Here is a 20,225-nt window from a genome sequence, read left to right on the forward strand (position 1 = left end):
GTGAGTGATGTCTTGGTCTCTCTCCACCCCTCTTCAACATTGTTTCCTAGACATGCATTCGACTGCGTCAGTCTCACATCAGAAAGCGCTGGCTCACCCCACACACACACACCTACATAGACTCCCAGATCAGTGTGATCTGGCCACCAGCTCCTTTTCAGTCTGGATCTCTTAGGCAACTTACTCCTCTCGGGAAATTGCATGTTTGTCGGGTAAACAAAACTCTGTACCAGGGCGTGTTTGATCTGCTGATTCCCTCTGCCCTTTGAGACCCAGTTCAAATGTCACCTCTGAGTCTGTCCTGCCCACCCCTTCCCCCACACCAGGGATCGGGAACCTTTTTGGCTGAGAGAGCCATGAACGCTACATATTTTAAAATGTAATTCCGTGAGAGCCATACAACCACCCGTGTACCTTACGCATTATCCAATAAAAACTTGTTGTTGTCCCTGAGGACAGCTGTGATTGGCTCTAGCCACCTGCAACCATGAACATGAACGGTAGAAAATGAATGGATTGTAATACATGAGAATGTTTTATATTTTTAACATTATTATTTTTATTAAAGATTTGTCTGCGAGCCAGATGCAGCCATCAAAAGAGCCATAGGTTCCCGACCCCTGCCCCAGACTCTCCCTTCCCTGGGTCCAACAGCGATTTGCACCTACCCTCGTTTCAGTGCTTATCACATTCATCTGTTTCCCCAGCTGGACTAGGAATTCTGAGATCATTGACTCATACCTGTAATCTCCAGCACCGAATGTATTATTTTTAAGAATTAATTGCTTACTACTGATTTACTTTTAAAGGATAAATATTTTATGCTATAATTAAGGGAGGAAATACTTATATGCACAGTGCATTTCCCTTGCCTTGTGTGCGTGTGTGTGTGTGTCTGTATGTCCATGTCTCTGTCTGCCGTCCGGTCCCCTCCTGCCATGCCCCCCAACCTGAAAAGCACCTTCCTCTTCAAGTAGCAGCTTCGGTCTGCCCGGCTCTCTCTGTAGAATTGGGCAAGCTCCTTGTCCCATTTTTCCTCGGTGCCTTTCTATAGGTCTAGGACCGAGTTACAATGAACAGTTGAAATTCCTGCCTGCCCTAGGTGACTGTTGGCATCACAGTGGCAGGAGGACTTGTACTTTCATGTCAGATACCTGACCCTAGCTCATTGTTACCTCATTGGAAAGGCCGAATGCATTTTGAATAAAGGAATTTATACGTACAGATTTCTTTTTAAGTAGTGCTGGTGAAATAAAGGAAGAGTTCTCATCGCTCTATGTTTCCTTTTTAAGGTCCTTGTCATGTCAGTAGCTTTATAATTGCGTAATCTTCCAGAAAGAAAGCCAGAGGTTGACTACAGGAAAAGTGGTGGAAATACTTGTATTTATTTTTTAACCTTGGCGATTTGTGTTGTTTTCAGACTTAGGTTAAGATGTATCAGTTTTGCAAATATTTTTACAGAAATATTCCTATTACCTAGGAAAATATTATGTGTCTTTTGAAACTTTTTTTTTTAACTTGAGCTCTGAATTTTTGTTTTCTTTTAGCTTGGGATGTGGCCATGTCAGCCAGACTTCTCCGTGCCCTGGCCGGATCTCACTGTATTTTATCAAAAGCACGTCAGTGCCAAAGACTTATTCATCGAACAGGAAAACCACTTAAGCAATTTGAGAGTACAACACGCGGCACCCTGTCAAGAAGTCAAAACTTGGATTTGTTCTTTCCTGATACAGCAGCTGGTGGTTTGAATAAGTCCCAGATTCTGGAAATGAACCAGAACATGTCAAATACAAGCATATTCTCTGCATTAAACACCGTGCGTTGCCAAGATGAACAAGCACACCTTCCAACCAGGAAGTCTTTGGATACTCAGCGGAAAGTGATTCACAAACCGAATCTATTAGGGCCTAAGTGGTTTATAAAAATATTAGGGAGGCATTACTCATCTACGTCAACAGAAACACTTATTCCCAAACAAGACTTTCCACAGATGAAGAGACCACTAAAAGCATCGAGGACCAGGCAGCCATCCAGGACCACCCTCCCAGTTCTGTCTGTGGACGAGGTAAAACGTGTCCCAGGGGCGCTTGTTTCATAATCCCCGCTCGCTCTCTAACCTGGCCTAGACCGCACACAGCTACTGTGAGCGCAAGAGAGTTAGCGCCCAGCTCAGTGAGTTTTTTCATCAGGATATTTGAAGCCAAATAGTAAAACTTGTTATATCCAAAGGGAGTCAAAAACTAAATTTTAACAATTAGTGATACGTGCCCTGACCAGATAGCTCGTTTGATTAGAGCATCGTCTGGAAGTACAGAGGTCGCCAGTTCGATCCCCAGTCAGGGGAACAGATCAGTGTTCCTGTCTGTCTGTCTGACTGTCTGTGTCTCTGTCTCTCCCTCTCTATCCCTCCCTTTCCTCTCCCTTCTTCTCTCTCTCCCTTCCTTTCTTGCTAAAATAAATAAATGTTTAGAAAAAGAATTTAGTGATATGTGTAAAGACAAAATACAGCAATTAAATGTTAAAATATAGTTTACGGCCTGCCTGTAGTGACGCAGTGGATAGAGTGTCACCCTGGAGATCTGAGGTCACTGGTTCAAAACCCAGGACTTGCCCAGTCAAGGCACATATCAGGAGCAACTATTATGAGTTAATGCTTCCTGCTCCTCCCCTGCCTTTTGGTTTTCTCTCTCCCCCCCAAAATCAATAAATACAGTGGTACCTTGAGATACGAACAGACCAACACACGAATTTTTTAAGATACAAGCTGCAACTTGGTCCATATTTTTGTTCAAGATCCGAGTGAAATTCCGAGATACGAGTCATGATTTGGGAAGCTGCCGCTAGTTGGCGCACGGGTCCAGTATCGGCAGTTTGATATGTAAGTTGACTGACTTACGAGCTCGGTTACAGAACAAATTAAATTTGTATCTCAAGGTACCACTGTAAAATCTTTAAAAGATATATATATATATATATATATATATATATATATATATATATATATACACACACACACATACATACACACACACACACATATATATATGAAGATTAGTTATTGGCCTAAGAAGAGTTTAAAAGAGAAGACTACTATGAAATTCATTCTAGGAAAGGTACTATCATAAACACTCATTAAAAAAAGAAAGGGCCTGGCCAGTTGGCTCAGTGGTACAGTGTCAGCCTGGCATGTGGAAGTCCTGGGTTGGATTCCCAGTCAGGGCACACAGGAGAAGCGCCCATCTGCTTCTCTACCTCTCCCCTTCTTGTTTCTCTCTCTCTCTCTCTCTCTCTCTCTCTCTCTTCCCCTCCATGGCTTGACTGGAGTGAGTACCCCTCCCACAGCACTGATGATGGCTCCATGGCCTCCACCTCAGGTGCTAAGAGCTCCCTTGCTGAAAAACGGGAATGCCCCCTAGTGGGCTTGCTTGGTGGATCCAGGTGGGGCATATGTGGGAGTCTGCCTCACTATCTCCAACCAGCCTCTCATCTAAATAAAAGAGAGAGAAAAAAGATGTACAAACCATCATTACTAATCCTCAGGTTATATAAAGTTAGACATCGATTAATGATTTTTATTTTGGATTCTAGTTTTGTTTAATTCCTTGTATGGTTTCTCTGATTCCAGTGCAGGGGTCTTCAAACTTTTTATAAAAACCGCCCACTTTTGCAGTGCTGGTCAACCTGGTTCCTACCGTGCAACCAAACAGCGCTGTGATTGGCCCACCATGAAAGCTGGACCGCCCACTAGTGGGCGGGAGGGACCAGGTTGACCAGCACTGCAAAAGTGGGCGGTTTTTATAAAAAGTTTGACGATTCAGCTTTGTGATAGTCTGGGAAATTCAGTGTCTGAGTGACTGAGATGAAATTAAGTGTAAAAACCTGAATTCATAGCAGATACAAAAAGAGGAAGATCAACTCCCTTTTTTCTTTTGTTACACCTATAGCAGAGCATAATCAGGTTTCTTATGAAGATGCTGACAAGGGCAAAGATGTCACTTTTTTTAGAGTTGTCACTTGTGAACTGTCAATGAGCCATTCTTTCTCTGGGCCCATGATTTTCAATTGGTGTGCCACAAGAATATTTAAAACACGCAGTACCTGACTAGTCAGAGGCACTGACCTCAAATGAAAAAAAAAGAACAGCCAACACAACAAATCTGAATCAAAATTATACTTACCCTTTTTTTTTTTTTTGCCAAATCGGCAAAGAATTTTTTTTTTTTTTGGTGTGCCACAGAATTTAATTAGCTTATGTGTGATGTAAGATGACAAAGGTTGAAAATCACTGCTCTGAGCTATCCTTAGACTTGGATATTTTTCTTTAGGATTTTTTTTCTGCTTTCAGGAAAGGATTTGAAGTAGATTTTCAAAATATAATACAGTTTCAAATGAGGTAATAAAATCATTACATTTGCAATAAAGCACACAATTGACATGAACAGAGAAATAAACGTATTAAGTACCTGGTATGAATAACTCATTTATTTGAACATTTAGTTCTGAAAAGTCCAATGATTAAAGAAAGGAGGAAATCCTCTTGGATTACATATTTCTTCTTGTCTGACAGGGAAAAAAAATCCATAAAAATGTCTTATAAGAAATAACTTCCTCCATCACCAAATTTAAGGAGTCATTTATATCCTGGGTCTTCATATAGAAGAGATTATGTAACAATGTGGCTTCAGTTGAAGTTTTGCAAAAACAATACGTTGTCTCTCTAAAAGCACAGGAAGATCATAGAAAAACGTATTTCTGAAAACATTGCTAGAGTTACTTGAAATGTCATTTGAAACATTATTTTCTAATGATCTTATTTTTCATAGGTGAACACAGTCTTGTAATGTGACTAGGGACTCTGTCCCTGGGGTCGAAGACTGCCTTTTTTCTGTCCCAAATTCAGGGCCACCCCATCTCCACATGGGCATCATGGGGCTGGCGAATCCTTTATGAGGCTACAGCCCTCTCTGACCCTCTGGACTGAGACAGGGAGGGACTCACTATTGTACCAGAAAGCGGGCGTGGTTTGTCTTATTCCCCATAAATGCGCCTGAGCTCTCCCACTTCCCGCTGCCGCACAGCATGCTGGGAATTGAAGGAGTGAGGTTCATCACCCTCTATCGGAATCAGCTCTAACCCGGCTCATTGGAAGTGATCATAACCTGCTCAGGTATTCAACCCCCATCCCTCTGGCTCATAATTTATCACGGCAGTGACAGTGCTACTTGGCATGACCTGTCTTTCAGGAGTAGAATGCCGGAGCTTAAGGACCACAGCACTGAGCTGTATGGAATCCTGCATGAGCAGAGAGTGCTGGAACGCCCAGAGGTGATTCTCAGACACCACAGTGTACTGTATTGTAAATTTAGTGGGTTGCTAATTTTTTTAAATGAAACAATAGGAAGCGTAAGGATACATTACAAGTGGTACAGGTAAATATTATTTGGGGAAGCTTTGTGTCAGTTATATTGTGTGTGCATGTATGAATTTCATATACATGCATATGAAAAGATTTTTCACCGTGGGTTGCGGTCAAAAAGCTTAAAAGCTAAAACATGAGAGCAGTAATGTAAAATTAGTGTTTAATAACGTTCACCTGCATCTCTCCCCTAGGAATACAGCGGCAACAGTGCTGTAATGCACTAATGTTCTTCAGTAATAGAGTGTGAATAAAAATAAACTTCCCTTTTTAAACAAGTGTTCTATCAGAGAGTGTGATGCCCTAAAACAAGAATCATATATAGATTTCTAGCCCCATCTGCTGGAACATGTTTTCTGTGCCCAGGAAAAAAGAAGGAAAAACTGAAAACACTGTGGTTTTCTTGGCTTTGGGTTGTTTTGTTTTTAACCTTTTAAAATAGAAAGGCCTACATTTAGTTCTTAAATCCAATAACTATTTTTGGTTGGTTTGGCACATTTATTTTAAGAACATGTTGTTGACCCCATTTTAAACCTGAAGTTTGTTTTATGTGTGTGTATGTAGAAAATGCTTAATAAAGAATAGACCCATTATAAAAATTTAGAAAAAGACAGGTATGAAAATGAAAGCTTCTCACCAAATAACAACACCTTTAATTAAAGAGGGAAATACAAAGACAGGCCGGCCCATGACTCTCTTTCCTTTTACCAAATGGATTGAAATACAGTCTTGAAATTTAAAAGCAAAGGAAATAAAACCTTCCAAAAAGAAATGTCTACCAAGTCAAACTGAAAAACTTGATGAATCATTTATTAATAGAAGAAACCATGACTTAAACGGAGATTCAGATCCAAGATTAAGGAAGAATATATAGTAAGTAGTGTGACATACCATTTCGCATGGGACATTGGCTAGAACTTTCAGCCAAACTAAATAGGATGTGGGGAGAGAAGGAAATGTGACAGCCTTCAGAAAACCCGCAAAGAAGATCCTTGGAATGGTTAAGTGAAAAACAAACTGGGTTTTAAATGTATTTATAATTTTTTTTTCTTTGAATTTTTCTGAAGTTGGAAACGGGGAGGCAATCAGACAGACTCCTGCATGCACCCAACCAGGATCAACCGGGCACGCCCACCAGGGGGCGATGCTCTGCCCATCTGGGGCATTGCTATGTTGCAACCAGAGCCATTCTAGCACCTGAGGCAGAAGCCATGGAGCCATCCTCAGCGCCCGGGCCAACTTTGCTCCAATGGAGCCTTGGCTGCGGGAGGGGAAGAGAGAGACAGAGAGGAAGGAGAGAGGGAGGGGTGGAGAAGCAGATGGGCGCTTCTCCTGTGTGCCCTGGCCAGGAATCGAACCTGGGACTCCTGCACGCCAGGCCGACGCTCTACCACTGAGCCAACCGACCAGGGCTTGAGTGTACTTTTTTGAGCCACATATTAGAACTGCATAACAGATTGAGGAAAAGGCAAAGCAGGGTTAGGGGCCATTTCTTGAGAAAGAGCCGAGAGTTAATTACTAAAGTGGGTGGAAGAAATTATTTTACTGCCTTTCTTGAATTTCATGCTAGGAATGGAACAGAAAGGTAAAGAATTTAGGAGCTGAGGTATGTAAATCCCAGCAATAAATTCTGATTTAGTAACTTACAAACCTCTTTTTACCAATGATAGGCCTAAGCACCATATATAATATATATATACATACACACACACAAATAATAGAATCACTAATGTTCTGAGCAGTGGATATTAAAAACAAAATTTATGAACATGTGAATATTCAGATGTTACTTGATAAACTTTCTAACCTCCCATAAATCCTGATGGTTTAATAACTATAATCTAAAGAATGTTGAATATTTGTGCCAGTCATAGTTCTAAACAGTTAACATTGATAAGTTTGTTTAAATTTCACAACCTTATAAAGTAGGCATTATTATTATTTTGATTTTTTTTGTTTGTTTTTGTTTTTTGTATTTTTCTGAAGTTGGAAACGGGGAGGCAAGTCAGACAGACTCCCGCATGCACCTGACCAGGATCCACCTGGCATGCCCACCAGGGGGCGATGCTCTGCCCCTCTGGGGTGTTGCTCTGCCGCAATCAGGGCCATTCTAGCACCCGAGGCAGAGGCCACAGAGCCATCCTCAGCGCCCGGGCAAACCTTGCTCCAGTGGAGCCTTGGCTGCGGGAGGGGAAGAGAGAGACAGAGAGGAAGGAGAGAGGGAGGGGTGGAGAAGCAGATGGGCGCTTCTCCTGTGTGCCCTGGCCGGGAATCGAACCCGGGACTCCCGCACACCAGGCCGATGCTCTACCACTGAGCAAACCGGCCAGGGCCTATTTTGATGTTTTAATTAATCAAAATCTGTCCTGAACTCCTAGCACCTGTAGCCAACAGCATTCAAACTTTATTGACCACATTGCAAAGTGAAAAACATATTTTATATTATACACACAAAATGACCCTGTATGCATACTTAGACAAATCTAAGTGACAGAAAACATAATAAAATAAAATTTCTCCCTACTATATATAATGCACTCTAATATTTTCTACTTTGTTTAGTTTTTTTTTTTTTTTAAGCTGATTTGGGCCACTAAACTGTCAGGACTCCTGCGCTGTGACTTACACTCTGACAGGAGGATGGCACTGTGCCGTACTCCCTGCCACGTGTGTGCTGACAGGCACAAACCATGAATGTTATGTGTGCACACGGACCAGACCAGCGCAGGAACCAAAGCACTACCCACAACTGGGTGCGTTCTCACAGCTACAGAACGTTTTGTTTAATATTAACCAGAGCGGAAGTTCTGTAATTCCTTCGTAGGTTTAAAGCAATCTCTGCGTGTCAGAGCTAGTAACCGATTTATTAAATGACCTGAAATGATAATGTTGCTGTGAAAAAGAATCATGGAGCCTGACCTGTGGTGGCGCAGTGGATAAAGCATCGACCTGGAACACCGAGATCACCAGTTCAAAACCCTGGACTTGCCTGGTCAAGGCACATATGGGAGTTGATGCTTCCTGCTCCTCCCCCCTTCTCTCTCTCTCTCTCTCTCTCTATCTCCTCTCTAAAAATTGAATAATTAAGGTCTCTAAAAATTTTTAAAGAAGAAGAGTCATGGAAACTCAGGATTGGGAGACTTTTTAAAGAGCATTTCAGCCAGGCATCCATAGGATCCCTTCACACTCGGGATCTTTTGCTCAGTCTGTGCTTGAAAACACTACCAACTGGGGCAAGGCTTCCCATTCAGGGCAGCCCTTTCTGCCTTTGGTTCAGCTGCAGTCTGTCTCTCTGTTGTTTCTGCCTCCCCTTCCTTAATCTACCTACCCTTTCCGCATGAGCCTTTAAGATGTTTGGGGAAGCATGCGCACTGTGCAAAGGGCGCCATGGCAGGCACTCCGCTCCCTGGTAACCCGCGTCCTGCTCATCTCGCCGCCACAGGCCCTGATGCACTGCACAGCGTTCGCAACTGCGGATGAGTACCAGCTTGGCAGTCTTTCTCAGGATCTGGCCTCGCGTGGATACGTGGAAGTAACAAGCTTGCCTAGAGGTACATCTTGAACCTGGGGCCACGTATGTTAAAACGCATTAGAAAGTCATTTTCCTATGACACTGTCTTAAAATATGCATTTGCTTAAGTTTCATTTTCTGTTTAAAGGACTGCGTCATAAAAGTGGTTTGAACCACTTCATACAAATGACAAAGATAAGAAATTAAAATATGTTTACAGAGAACTTAGTTCTCAGAATAAAATGAAATCTATTAGGCTGAATGCCATCCCTAGTACTTGTGATGGTCAAAGGCCATTGACACTTCATTTCTGTCACATTAAAAAGTTGTCTTAGTTATTACTGAAGAACCAGGAAATTGATGGAAACGTTGGGGCAAGCCTTTAAAGAAAAAATTTACCAGTACAATCCAATACTTTAAAAGAAAATTAGTAAGAAGATAAACAAATAAAGAAAACTTAACAGGCCCTGGCCGGTTGGCTCAGTGGTAGAGCATCGGCCTGGCGTGCAGGAGTCCCGGTTCGATTCCCGGCCAGGGCACACAGGAGAAGCGCCCATCTGCTTCTCCACCCCTCCCCCTCTCCTTCCTCTCTGTCTCTCTCTTCCCCTCCCGCAACCAAGGCTCCATTGGAGCAAAGTTGGCCCGGGCGCTGAGGATGGCTCTGTGGCCTCTGCCTCAGGTACTAGAATGGCTCTGGTTGCAACAGAGCAATGCCCCAGATGGGCAGAGCATCGCCCCCTGGTGGGCATGCCGGGTGGATCCCGGTCAGGCACATGCAGGAGTCTGTCTGACTGCCTCCCCGTTTCCAACTTCAGAAAAATACAAAAAAATAAATAAATAAATAAATAATAAATAAATAAAAAGAAAACTTAACAGAGGAAATTAGAATTGTATCAGGAAGGAGTCTTGAGAAAATAGCCTGCTTTATAATAAAAAATAAGTTGCCTGACCAGGCAGTGGCGCAGTGGATAGAGCGTCGGACTGGGATGCAGAGGACCCAGGTTCGAGACCCCGAGGTCGCCTGCTTGAGCACAGGTTCACCTGGTTTGAGCAAAAGCTCACCAGCTTTGACCCAAGATCGCTGGCTCGAGCAAGGGGTTACTCAGTCTGCTGAAGGCCCACGGTCAAGGCACATATGAGAAAGCAATCAATGAAGAATTAAGGTCTCGTAACGAAAAACTAATAATCGATGCTTCTCATCTCTCTCCGTTCCTGTCTGTCTGTCCCTGTCTATCCCTCTCTCTGACTCTCTTTCTGTCCCTGTAAAAAAAATAAAATAAAACGCATCTATCAAGGTATGTATCTGGGTATATAATAAAAAGTAAGTTGACTTGGAGCACTTTGATGGAAACACATGAATTTACCTCAAAGTAGCAAAAATGGTAGGTTGAAACTCCCCACCCAGACAAAATTCTTACGAGTCACTGACCGCATAAGAAATAGTCAGAATGTCATTACGCCTTTTCAGCCTTGACGATCTGAACAGACTGTTCGTTCTGATGGCAAAAACAGACATAATTGACTTAGAAAAACGGAGCTATGTCCAGGGCCCCTAAGATGGAAAATTGCCCCTGGTGGTCGGGCTGGGTGGTCTGTGCACTGCTCATTTGGGGGCTCCTCGGACCCGTCTCACCGCTGTCTCCTTTTCTGCACATGTTGCTCGTGGCTGCATAGGTGAACTCAGCCCTCTGCGGGGCTTAGGGAGGGTCAGGTTTGCCCAAGAGAGGTGGTTCAGGATTTGGTCTCCATCTGAATCCCCTGTCCCCTGACCTCTACCAGGAATTCTGAAACTTTGAGGATCCTAATTTTCGGTTAAGAAATTATATGTAACTTTTCACATATTAATATTAGTGTATTTATTGATATATTAACATATTTAAAATTTATATTAAAGAATATATGCTTATAACAAATATTACTATATTAATATAAAGGCAGCTTCTTACTGATGAGTACTTGCATATTAATATATGTTCAATAATATTTAAAAGGTTAAAATACTTAAATGTTACAGATGACTACAGTGGTAGTTCTTATAAATTTTAAACTGGTCATTAGCTTTGTTTCTATATATTTGCTGTTATCACAACTTATACAATTTTAAATTCAGCAAGAGTAACAGTTTGAGAATTATATTAACATAAAATTATATATAAAATTATAGTATTTAAAGGATGAGAATATATTAATGGTACTTCACATTTTATTTTAAATGAATTTGTAGAAAGAAGTTTACTTCTTGAACCTTAGCTGTATTAAAACTAAGATCTAGGCCCTGGCCGGTTGGCTCAGCGGTAGAGCGTCGGCCTAGCGTGCAGAGGACCGGGGTTCGATTCCCGGCCAGGGCACACAGGAGAAGCGCCCATTTGCTTCTCCACCCCTCCGCCGCGCCTTCCTCTCTGTCTCTCTCTTCCCCTCCCGCAGCCAAGGCTCCATTGGAGCAAGGATGGCCCGGGCGCTGGGGATGGCTCTGTGGCCTCTGCCTCAGGCGCTAGTGTGGCTCTGGTCGCGACATGGCAACGCCCAGGATGGGCAGAGCATCACCCCATGGTGGGCGTGCCGGGTGGATCCCGGTCGGGCGCATGCGGGAGTCTGTCTGGCTGTCTCTCCCTGTTTCCAGCTTCAGAAAAATGCAAAAAAAAACAAAAACTAAGATCTAGCCTGGCCTGTGGTGGCACAGTGGATAAAGTGTTAGCCTGAAATGCTGAGATCACTGGTTCAAAACCCTGGGTTTGCCCGGTCAGGGCACACATATGGGAGTTGATGCTTTCTGCTCCTTCCCCTTTTCTGTCCTCTCTCTCCCTCTTTTCTAACATGAATAAATAAAATCTTTTTTAAAAAAAACAAACCCTAAGATCTAGCCCTGGCCAGATAGCTTAGCATCGTCCTGAAGCACAGAGGTTGCCGGTTGGATTCCCCTGTCAGGACACATACAGGAACAGATAGATGTTCTTCTCTCTCTGTCTCTCTTTCTCCCCTTCTCTCCCTCTCTCCCTTCCCCTGTCAGGACACATACAGGAACAGATAGATGTTCCTTTCTCTCTTTCTCTCCCTCTCTCTCTCTCTCCCTCTCTCCCTCTCTCCCTCTCTCCTCTCCCTCCCACCCTCCCTTTCTCTCTTGCTGAAATCAATAAATAAAAATTTTAAGAAACTAAGACTTCAATAATTATTAACTGGACTAGTGATTACTGATTCAAAATGGATATGAGTAGTTTTAAACAGCACTAACAATAGTATCACAGATTGTTGAATGTTTCGTGACAGTTATTTTGTGTGGCCTTCTCATGTTCATACATTAAAGTGCTTTCAGAAACCTTAGTAGAAAGGTGGACAGTGTGTTATAGTATGAAGAAATTATCACGAGTTCTTAATTAGAAGTTTATAGGTGCCTCTTAAACCTTATGTCACCTTGTGACATAGCTTTTCTGTTATTTATTTTAAATCACAGATGCAGCAAATATTTTGGTGATGGGTGTGGAAAATTCTGCAAAAGAAGGCGATCCTGGAACAATATTCTTCTTCAGGTGAGACGAGGCAGAAACCCCAGTGGGGAGGGGCTTGTGGCCAGGCGGTGCAGTGTTAGAGGTGCAGGTATGCCTTCTCTCTCAACAGTATTGAGTTCAGAATTTGTGATAGAAACTTATCCTTTGATTCTTGTTATATCTAGGAGGGTTTGTTAGTTTTAAGACTCTTCTGGTAAATCCTATTATAACATAATTTTTAAAACCAGTAAATTTTCTCCCCCTGGCTTGTCTGTGAATCTGGATTTGCCTTTACTGAATGTGGGCAAAGCGGCCATTCCCATTCGCCTTCAATGCCCCTGACTCACCAGACAGGCTCTTATGACCCTGACTCACATACACTGACTCCTTTATTTAAAGGTTGTTTTAGGCCCCACCAGTTGGCTCAGTGGTAGTGCGTTGGCCCAGTGTATGGAAGTCCTGGGTTCGATTCCTGGCCAGAGCACACAGGAGAAGCGCCCATCTGCTTCTCCACCCCTCCCCCTCTTCTCTCTTCCCCTCCCACAGCCAAGGCTCCATTAGAGCAAAGTTGACCTGGGCGCTGAGGACGGCTGCATGGCCTCCGCCTCAGGTGCTAGAATGGCTCCTATTGCTGCAGAGCAACACCCCAGATGGGCAGAGCATCCCCCCCTGGTGGGTATGCCGGGTGGATCCTGGTCGGGCACATGGGGGAGTCTGTCTCTCTGCCTCCCTGCTTCTAACTTCAGAAAAAATACCAAAAAAAAAAAAAAAAACAAAAAAAAAACCAGAGGAATTAAGTGAATTACCCATTACCAAGGGACTAATAAGTGGCAGAACAGAAACAAATGGAACATCCGTAAAGAACCCAAATTTTGAGACAGTTTTTGTGGTTGTCACATCCTAGACTGTATGCTGGCCTATCGTAGCCACTTACTCCCTGGTCTTCTCACCCCAGCGCCAGTCTGTTTGACCGGAATAGGCAGGGTCGATCTTCAGTAGGTCATTCTGAGGACTTTGGCCAAACTTCCTGTGAAAGCAGGAAGCTCCCGAGGGGCTGGCTCCTCCGTGCTGCTGCCGATTGCCCTCTGCTTGCCCACATCCGCGCCACTCAACGACCAGCTGTTGATTCTGAGCCACTGCCCTGTCCCTGCCACCTCCTGCCTGAGTGCTCCGTACGCCCTCCGCTGTGCTCCTTCTCTCGTCCCCCTTTGGCTAGCTCTGCTCCTCCCCTGGGAGCTGTGTCCCTCCGGTGCACATGCACGTAGATGCCGCGTGATTCGGTTAGAGTGCCGATGGCACGCTACCGGACTTGGTCGTCTAAGTGTCAGTCCTTTCTAGACTGGGAGTTCCCTGAGGAGAGGAACTAGACCATACTCCTCTGCGTGGGTGTCCCAGATGCTAAGCACAGACCCGTGCCTACGCGAAGAGCATTGCTTAAGAAACGGCCGAGGACTGACCTGGGGCCAGCACGTCGCTACCTTCCTCTCATTCCCCCTCTTCTTCCTCCAGGGAAACACCCCAGAGCCATAGCTCCCATTTTTATTTACTAGGTAAACGGCAGCACATCAAACCTCAGGAATCAAAACAGGTTGGTTTGTAGTTTTCAGGCCTTAAATTCTGTCACCGGAATTGAATTGAGGGCCGTGAGCACTGTGAAGACGGGCGGCCTTGCTCCACAGGTGCCTGTGGCCACCGGAGGCTTTTATGTATCGCTGTCTCTTCTTCCGCAACTATTAATGACCCTTTATTCTTTTCCTGGAGCAGAATCTATAGTTAAGACAAGTCTCAGAAATGTCCTTATTCTGATTTTTGTGCATCAGAATTGAAGCAGGTATGCAACAGCCTGTAGATTCATCACTTACACAGTGTTACGGGAATAGTTATTTGTTCTGCAGACCATGGAGAAATCATGAATTTTTTTTTTTTTTTTCTGAAGCTGGAAACGGGGAGAGACAGTTAGACAGACTCCCGCATGCGCCCGACCGGGATCCACCCGGCATGCCCACCAGGGGCAACGCTCTGCCCACCAGGGGGCGATGCTCTGCCCCTCTGGGGCGTCGCTCTGTCGTGACCAGAGCCACTCCAGCGCCTGGGGCAGAGGCCAAGGAGCCATCCCCAGCGCCCGGGCCATCCTTGCTCCAATGGAGCCTCGGCTGCAGGAGGGGAAGAGAGAGACAGAGAGGAAGGAGAGGGGGAGGGGTGGAGAAGCAAATGGGTGCCTCTCCTGTGTGCCCTGGCCGGGAATCGAACCCGGGACCTCTGCACGCCAGGCCGGAAATCATGAATTTTATCAAGAGTTCAAAGAGTAGTTCTTGTTTTGGCAAATCCATCTAGGCATCATAATGTCAAATCAGTAATAAGTCATATATTTTCTAATTGCATTCTGGATATACGTATTCTAGAAGTTACCTGTGCGTGGCCTTATGTATAGCACTAGAGAGTGTATTCTCCTCCCTCTCGGGCACGCCGAGCCTCCCCCGCCCTCCTGCTCCCCCAGGGGCGCCCCCTTCTCCCACCCCTCCTGCTCCCCCGGGGGCGCCCCCTTCGCCTTGCCCTCCCCGAGCTCCCAGGGCCCTTCCTCTGCATCTGGAACATGTTTCCTGAGCCCACGCAGCCCAGCGGGCTCACTTCCGCCACCTCTCTAACTTCCTCTTATAATTTGAAAAAAAATGTATTTTACCTTTAACATAATTGATTCTTTTATTTTATATCAGGGAAGGAGCTGCTGTGTTCTGGAATGTGAAAGAAAAAACTGTAAGTATAAGTAAAGTGTAAAAGTATAAAAATAAAGTTTTCTGAGAATCAGTTGCTAACTAGCACTCACCGATCTGAGCCACTGGAAGATAAATTAACTAATAGTCCACAGTTTCTTTGCTCTGCATTATGTGATATTTATCCTAGCAGTTTCATCTTCCAAAATATCTTTTAATTTATAAATTTGCCTACATTTTCCATTCTCTGAGCATACACGGACTTTTGGAGACTCTGAACAGTCCTAGCGCAGTGCAGACAGAAGGCGTAGACTCCGTCCAGGACAGTCATGGACACACAGCGCACAGGAAGCTGGCTGCTCTGAGTCTTCCTTTCAAATCCGTTTTCTAGAACTTTGTCACTCACGGGAAATCATTTCTTCAGTATCTCAATCAAGATTTGTTCGATACAGCCTTTTTAGAGGCAGTTTGATAATACACATGAAAGCTTTATATTTAACTCAGCGATTTTACATCTAGAAAGTTATCCAAAGGAAATAAGTACAGTTATGCATGATGGGCGACGTATAGAAAGGTTTGTCAACACAGTGTTCACAGCGGCAAAACAGAAACAACCACAATACCGAATAATAGGAAGTTTATTAAATACTTAAAAATCATGTGGAAAAATATTCCTAGGAAGTGGTGGAGACTGTGTATACAATATCAGCTTACAAACTATACCCAATACAATAACAGAGCTGCTTAAAAAATATATATCCAATCCCAGTTCTACTAAGAGCAAACACACACACCCAGGGAGTGTCCTAAAGAAAAGGGAAATATAAATGACCAACAAATATAAGAAAAAAATAAAACAGATTGGCTGTTTGACGTGACAAAGATGTAAAACGCTGATAATACCCAGTGTTTTTAAAGAATTCTCTCATATGTTTGGATTCTAAAATTGGAAACACCATTTGGGAGAGCAGTTTAGCAATAATATATCAAAATTGTAAGTGTGCATGTCTTTTGATCTAGCAATTCCTAAAGAAATATTCCCACAAGACTAAAGACACACACATTTGTGCACCTTGCAGTCGTGGAGAGTAGGACTCATCCCCCACGGTGGACACTCAGGATGGTTAAATACATTGCGGGTCCTGCAGTAAGGACAGCCTTGAAATGCCCATAGGCACACTGATCCCCTTCCTGTAGAAGCAAAGCGAATGTGCGACGCGCAGGGAGAAAGAGGTCTGGAAGGTTGTGCGCTAAACTTAATGCCACCTGGGGAATCAGGAGTTTAGGAGAGCTGCGAGATTGTCACTTTTCTGCACCTCTGTGCTGTCTAAATTTTTTAAAAGTATATTACGTACACATTTTTTTAAAAAGCTAAATTTAAAGAATACAAACTAATTTCACTAGTGGTTTTTCTGTGGGTTTTGGGATAATGGTTTTTATTTTCTTCTTTATGCCTATTTGAGTTTTCCAAATAAAAAGACAAATGAATCTAGCTTCCTGATGAATTGACTGTCACAGTGAATTGGCTTTTTCCTTAAAAACTAAACGGCGGAAGTGTCAGGAACTGTGGTGGAAATGTACAAGCAGTAACCCTGTGATGTCGGTCTGTCCTGAAGGAGGCAGGCATAATTCCGGGTCCGTCTGCCTTCCAGGTGAAGCACGTGATGCACGTTCTGGGGAGGCATGAAGTGCAGCCCTATGAAGTAGCCCTGGTGCACTGGGAGAATGAAGAGCTTGCCTACACGAAAACAGAGTGAGCGACTTTTTACCGCACTTACGAAAAAAGCGCTTGGAATAGTGAGGTAAAGGCAGTTGAGGAGACCAATGATTTATAAATCTGGAGGCTAATATCAAGAAAAGAGTTATTGGTCCAGATACAAAGCCTAAAAAATACAGGAGTGGGCAAAGGTGGGTTTACTGTTGTTCATGTGGAAAATAATACAATAATTAATAAATAACAATACAAGAATAAACCCTGAATTCACGTACTCACAACGGTAAACTTCATTTTGCCCACCGTATATAATAATATTAGTGGGCAAGCATTCTCTTTTTTTTTTTTTTTTTGTATTTTCCCAAAGTGAGAAGCAGGGAGGCAGTCAGACAGACTCCCACATGCACCCGACCAGGATCCACCCGGCATGCCCACTAGGGGGCGATGCTCTGCCCATCTGGGGCTTTGCTCCATTGCTGCTGAAGCCATTCTAGTGCCTGAGGTGGAGGCCATGGAGCCATCCTCAGCGCCTGGGCCAATTTTGCTCCAGTGGAGCCTTGGCTGCGGGAGGGGAAGAGAGAAACAGAGAGAAAGGAGAGGGGGAAGGGTGGAGAAGCAGATGGGTGCCCTGACTGGGAATCGAACCCAAGACTTCCATATGCCCGGGCAATGCTCTACCACTGAGCCAACCAGCCAGGGCCTTATAAAACAAGTCAAGAGTACAAATGGTAAGATTCCTAAAACCATGTGCCTTCATCAGAATGAATTTCTCAGTTCATTGTAGTAGATTTAAGTAAATCCGTGGTTTCCTTATTGATATTTTTGGTATATGAGGGGGCAAGCTAGCAGAACCACTTGTAGAAATGGGGCCCTGAGATACTACGCCCAGGTAGGTGTATGGGTGGGCAGTGTACTCGCCGAGTCCTGTCTTGGCAAGGGGGAGCAAGGGGATGTTAGGGCGGAAAGAGAAGGCACAGGAACCGGGTTGAGAGGCCTTTTTCATCCTGGAGTTACTTGTCTGGGGGAGTAGGGAAAAGTCTTTGTATTAAGAAGGGATGTGATGAAAGCAGGGCTTTCGGAACGTTGGGGGAGACCCAGCTTCTGAAAGACTGGATAGGACAGTCTAAGTGGTGCAGCCGGGAAGGGGGAACTGTCCCACTGTGCCAGGCACGCTGTTCTAGGTGCTGCACCTGCGTCCCTGCATTGGACCAGGCGGGAACCCTGTCCTGCAGTTCCCTGGCTCTCTGTGCTGCCCACGGGCACCCGAGCAGCGAGGGAGGGCCCGGGCCCACAGCGGCCGCAGTAACAGGAACTGCAAACCGAGAAGCTAATAGAATTGTATTAATTATTAAGCACTTGGCCTTGTGGTTCAGTTTCTGTGAATGCCCCTTTTGTGCTCTACCTGTAGATCACATTCGTACTAGGTACTCGTCCCGCACCCACCCACACACACAGCCTCCCTCTACTCACCACCTGTTAGTCTAACGAGGAGCAAGGTCCTCAACTCTTTGGACCCAGAGTCAGCGGTTGGTTTCCTTCAGGAGGACCACCAGCGTGGTGTTCCCCGAGTCCTGCTGTGTTTCCCTCCAGCTGAGTTTGTCAGAGCAGGTTCTGCCTGTCCGTCCTCCTTGCATCTTATCTTGTCTGACATCTTTTAGGAAGATTCATCCTATACTTCTGTTTGCTTGTGACGGAACTATTCCCCAGTTCGCTCCCTTTCCCCATCTCCCCAGCCCCTTCCAGAGTTGTCTTATGGGTACACCTTAGTTTTTCACAGCTTCCCGTCTCCCTCCCCATCTGGATACATCAGTGTGCTTTTAGATTACACTATGGCCTGACCAGGTGATGGCGCAGTGAATAGAATATCGGCCTGGGACGCTGAGGACCCAGGTTCAAACCCCGATGTTACTAGCTTGAGCACGGGCTCATCTAGTCACTGGCTTGAGTGTGGAATCATTGATATGACCTTAAGGTCGCTGGCTTGAACAAGGGATCACTCGATCAGCTGTAGCCCCCCGGTCAAGGCACATATGAGAGAGCACTCAATGAATAACTGAGGTGCTGCAACGAAGAATTGATGCTTCTCATCCGTGCTTTATATTCAACATTTTTTTTTAAATTAACTATGATTATTTTCTCTTCCCATTAAATATCCTTCCAAAATATGCTTTATAATTTTTGTTGTGTGGGATACTGTAAAATGAACCATTCTCCTATTGAGCATTTAATTTCTTTCTTATTTTTTTACTATTAAACATTGGACCATAAAGTTTTTTGTACACAACTCTTTCTTTTCATCTTTGATTCGCTTAGAACAAATTTGAAGAAGTAGAAATTACTCAGGTCAAAGGGTGTAAGAACATTTATAAGACTCGATACACATTACCAAAATGACTTTTAGAAAGATTTATAAAGTGACTTTTTCAAAAGGAAAAAATTAAAATGCTTTTTAAGATAGGTACTTTCTGTTTCCCTTTTCACAGGGGGCAGTCGAAACTGCATCGAGGGGAAATCAGGTTAAATTCAGAGCTAGACCTGGACGACGCCATCCTAGAGAAGTTTGCGTTCTCCAATGCTCTTTGCCTTTCGGGTAAGTTACTGCTGCTTCCCAGGGGAGGATTACAGAGTTTCATTTCATCAGGGAAGTTTAAGTACTTAGTAAAGATTTTGGCAAGTCTTCACAGACTACTTCAGTGAAGCTTTAGCATTCCTCTTTTTTCCCCTCCAAGAGAAAAAAAATACAGAGTGTATAAAATAAGTGTCTGTGCTGATGCTGTTCATTCCTTATTACCTGTATTGCTGAAGCTTGCCCTCTGCAGAAGTATCAGTCTGTTGTTATTCCCTGTTTTCCTGTCCTTCTCTCTGTGGGGCATAGTTAGGTTGTCCTCCACAGGCAGAGAAAGCCTTACCCTGTGTGACTGGCATAGGCCTCAGTACAGAAATATACACCCTCATTCTTCACAGAAACGGTAGAGTCGCCATGGCTCCAAGTTTCTTTCTGAAAGATGCATGCACTGAATAAAACTGGGGGAGTCCCTAAGAGGGTTTTTTTGCCTTCAGTCTGCACTAGGCTGCTGCTGTGGCCTGTCCGTCCCACCTGGGGTTCGGGGACCTCTGAGCTGTGCTCACACCCCGAGGAGTGTGCAGGACAGTGCCCCATCTGCGGGGCCACCCTTCGTCCCAGGGTAGACCGCATGCTCTGGTTTCCAAGCTGCAATGTGAAAACCAAACACAGCTTTGGTCGCCATGACAGCTCGGAAATCCCCTTGGTTTTTCTGTCCTTTTTTATTTTACTGCTGTCCTTTATGATAATGAGCTCTTCTTAAATTTCATTTCTTTTAGGCACATTTGTGTCTTAAAAGTATTGTTGAAGTGGCAGGGAAGTTACTGT

General features: G+C 44.3%; 1 protein-coding gene across 2 annotated transcripts in view; it reads left to right on the top strand.

Moving 5' to 3' along the window:
- Positions 1-20,225, top strand: part of RMND1 (required for meiotic nuclear division 1 homolog) — a 34,015-nt gene that overhangs the window by 4,388 nt on the left and 9,402 nt on the right. The window contains exons 2-7 of one of the 2 annotated variants that reach the window (XM_066372979.1): positions 1,548-2,065; positions 8,859-8,967; positions 12,376-12,451; positions 15,124-15,163; positions 16,773-16,873; positions 19,318-19,424. In XM_066372979.1, the coding sequence (XP_066229076.1) occupies positions 1,562-2,065; positions 8,859-8,967; positions 12,376-12,451; positions 15,124-15,163; positions 16,773-16,873; positions 19,318-19,424 (937 nt within the window). In that variant the 5' untranslated portion in view covers positions 1,548-1,561. The remainder of the gene's footprint in view (positions 1-1,547; positions 2,066-8,858; positions 8,968-12,375; positions 12,452-15,123; positions 15,164-16,772; positions 16,874-19,317; positions 19,425-20,225) is intronic. The other variant, XM_066372981.1, reaches the window with a different exon arrangement.

Source organism: Saccopteryx leptura, chromosome 3, assembly GCF_036850995.1.
Source record: "Saccopteryx leptura isolate mSacLep1 chromosome 3, mSacLep1_pri_phased_curated, whole genome shotgun sequence".
NCBI lineage: Eukaryota > Metazoa > Chordata > Mammalia > Chiroptera > Emballonuridae > Saccopteryx > Saccopteryx leptura.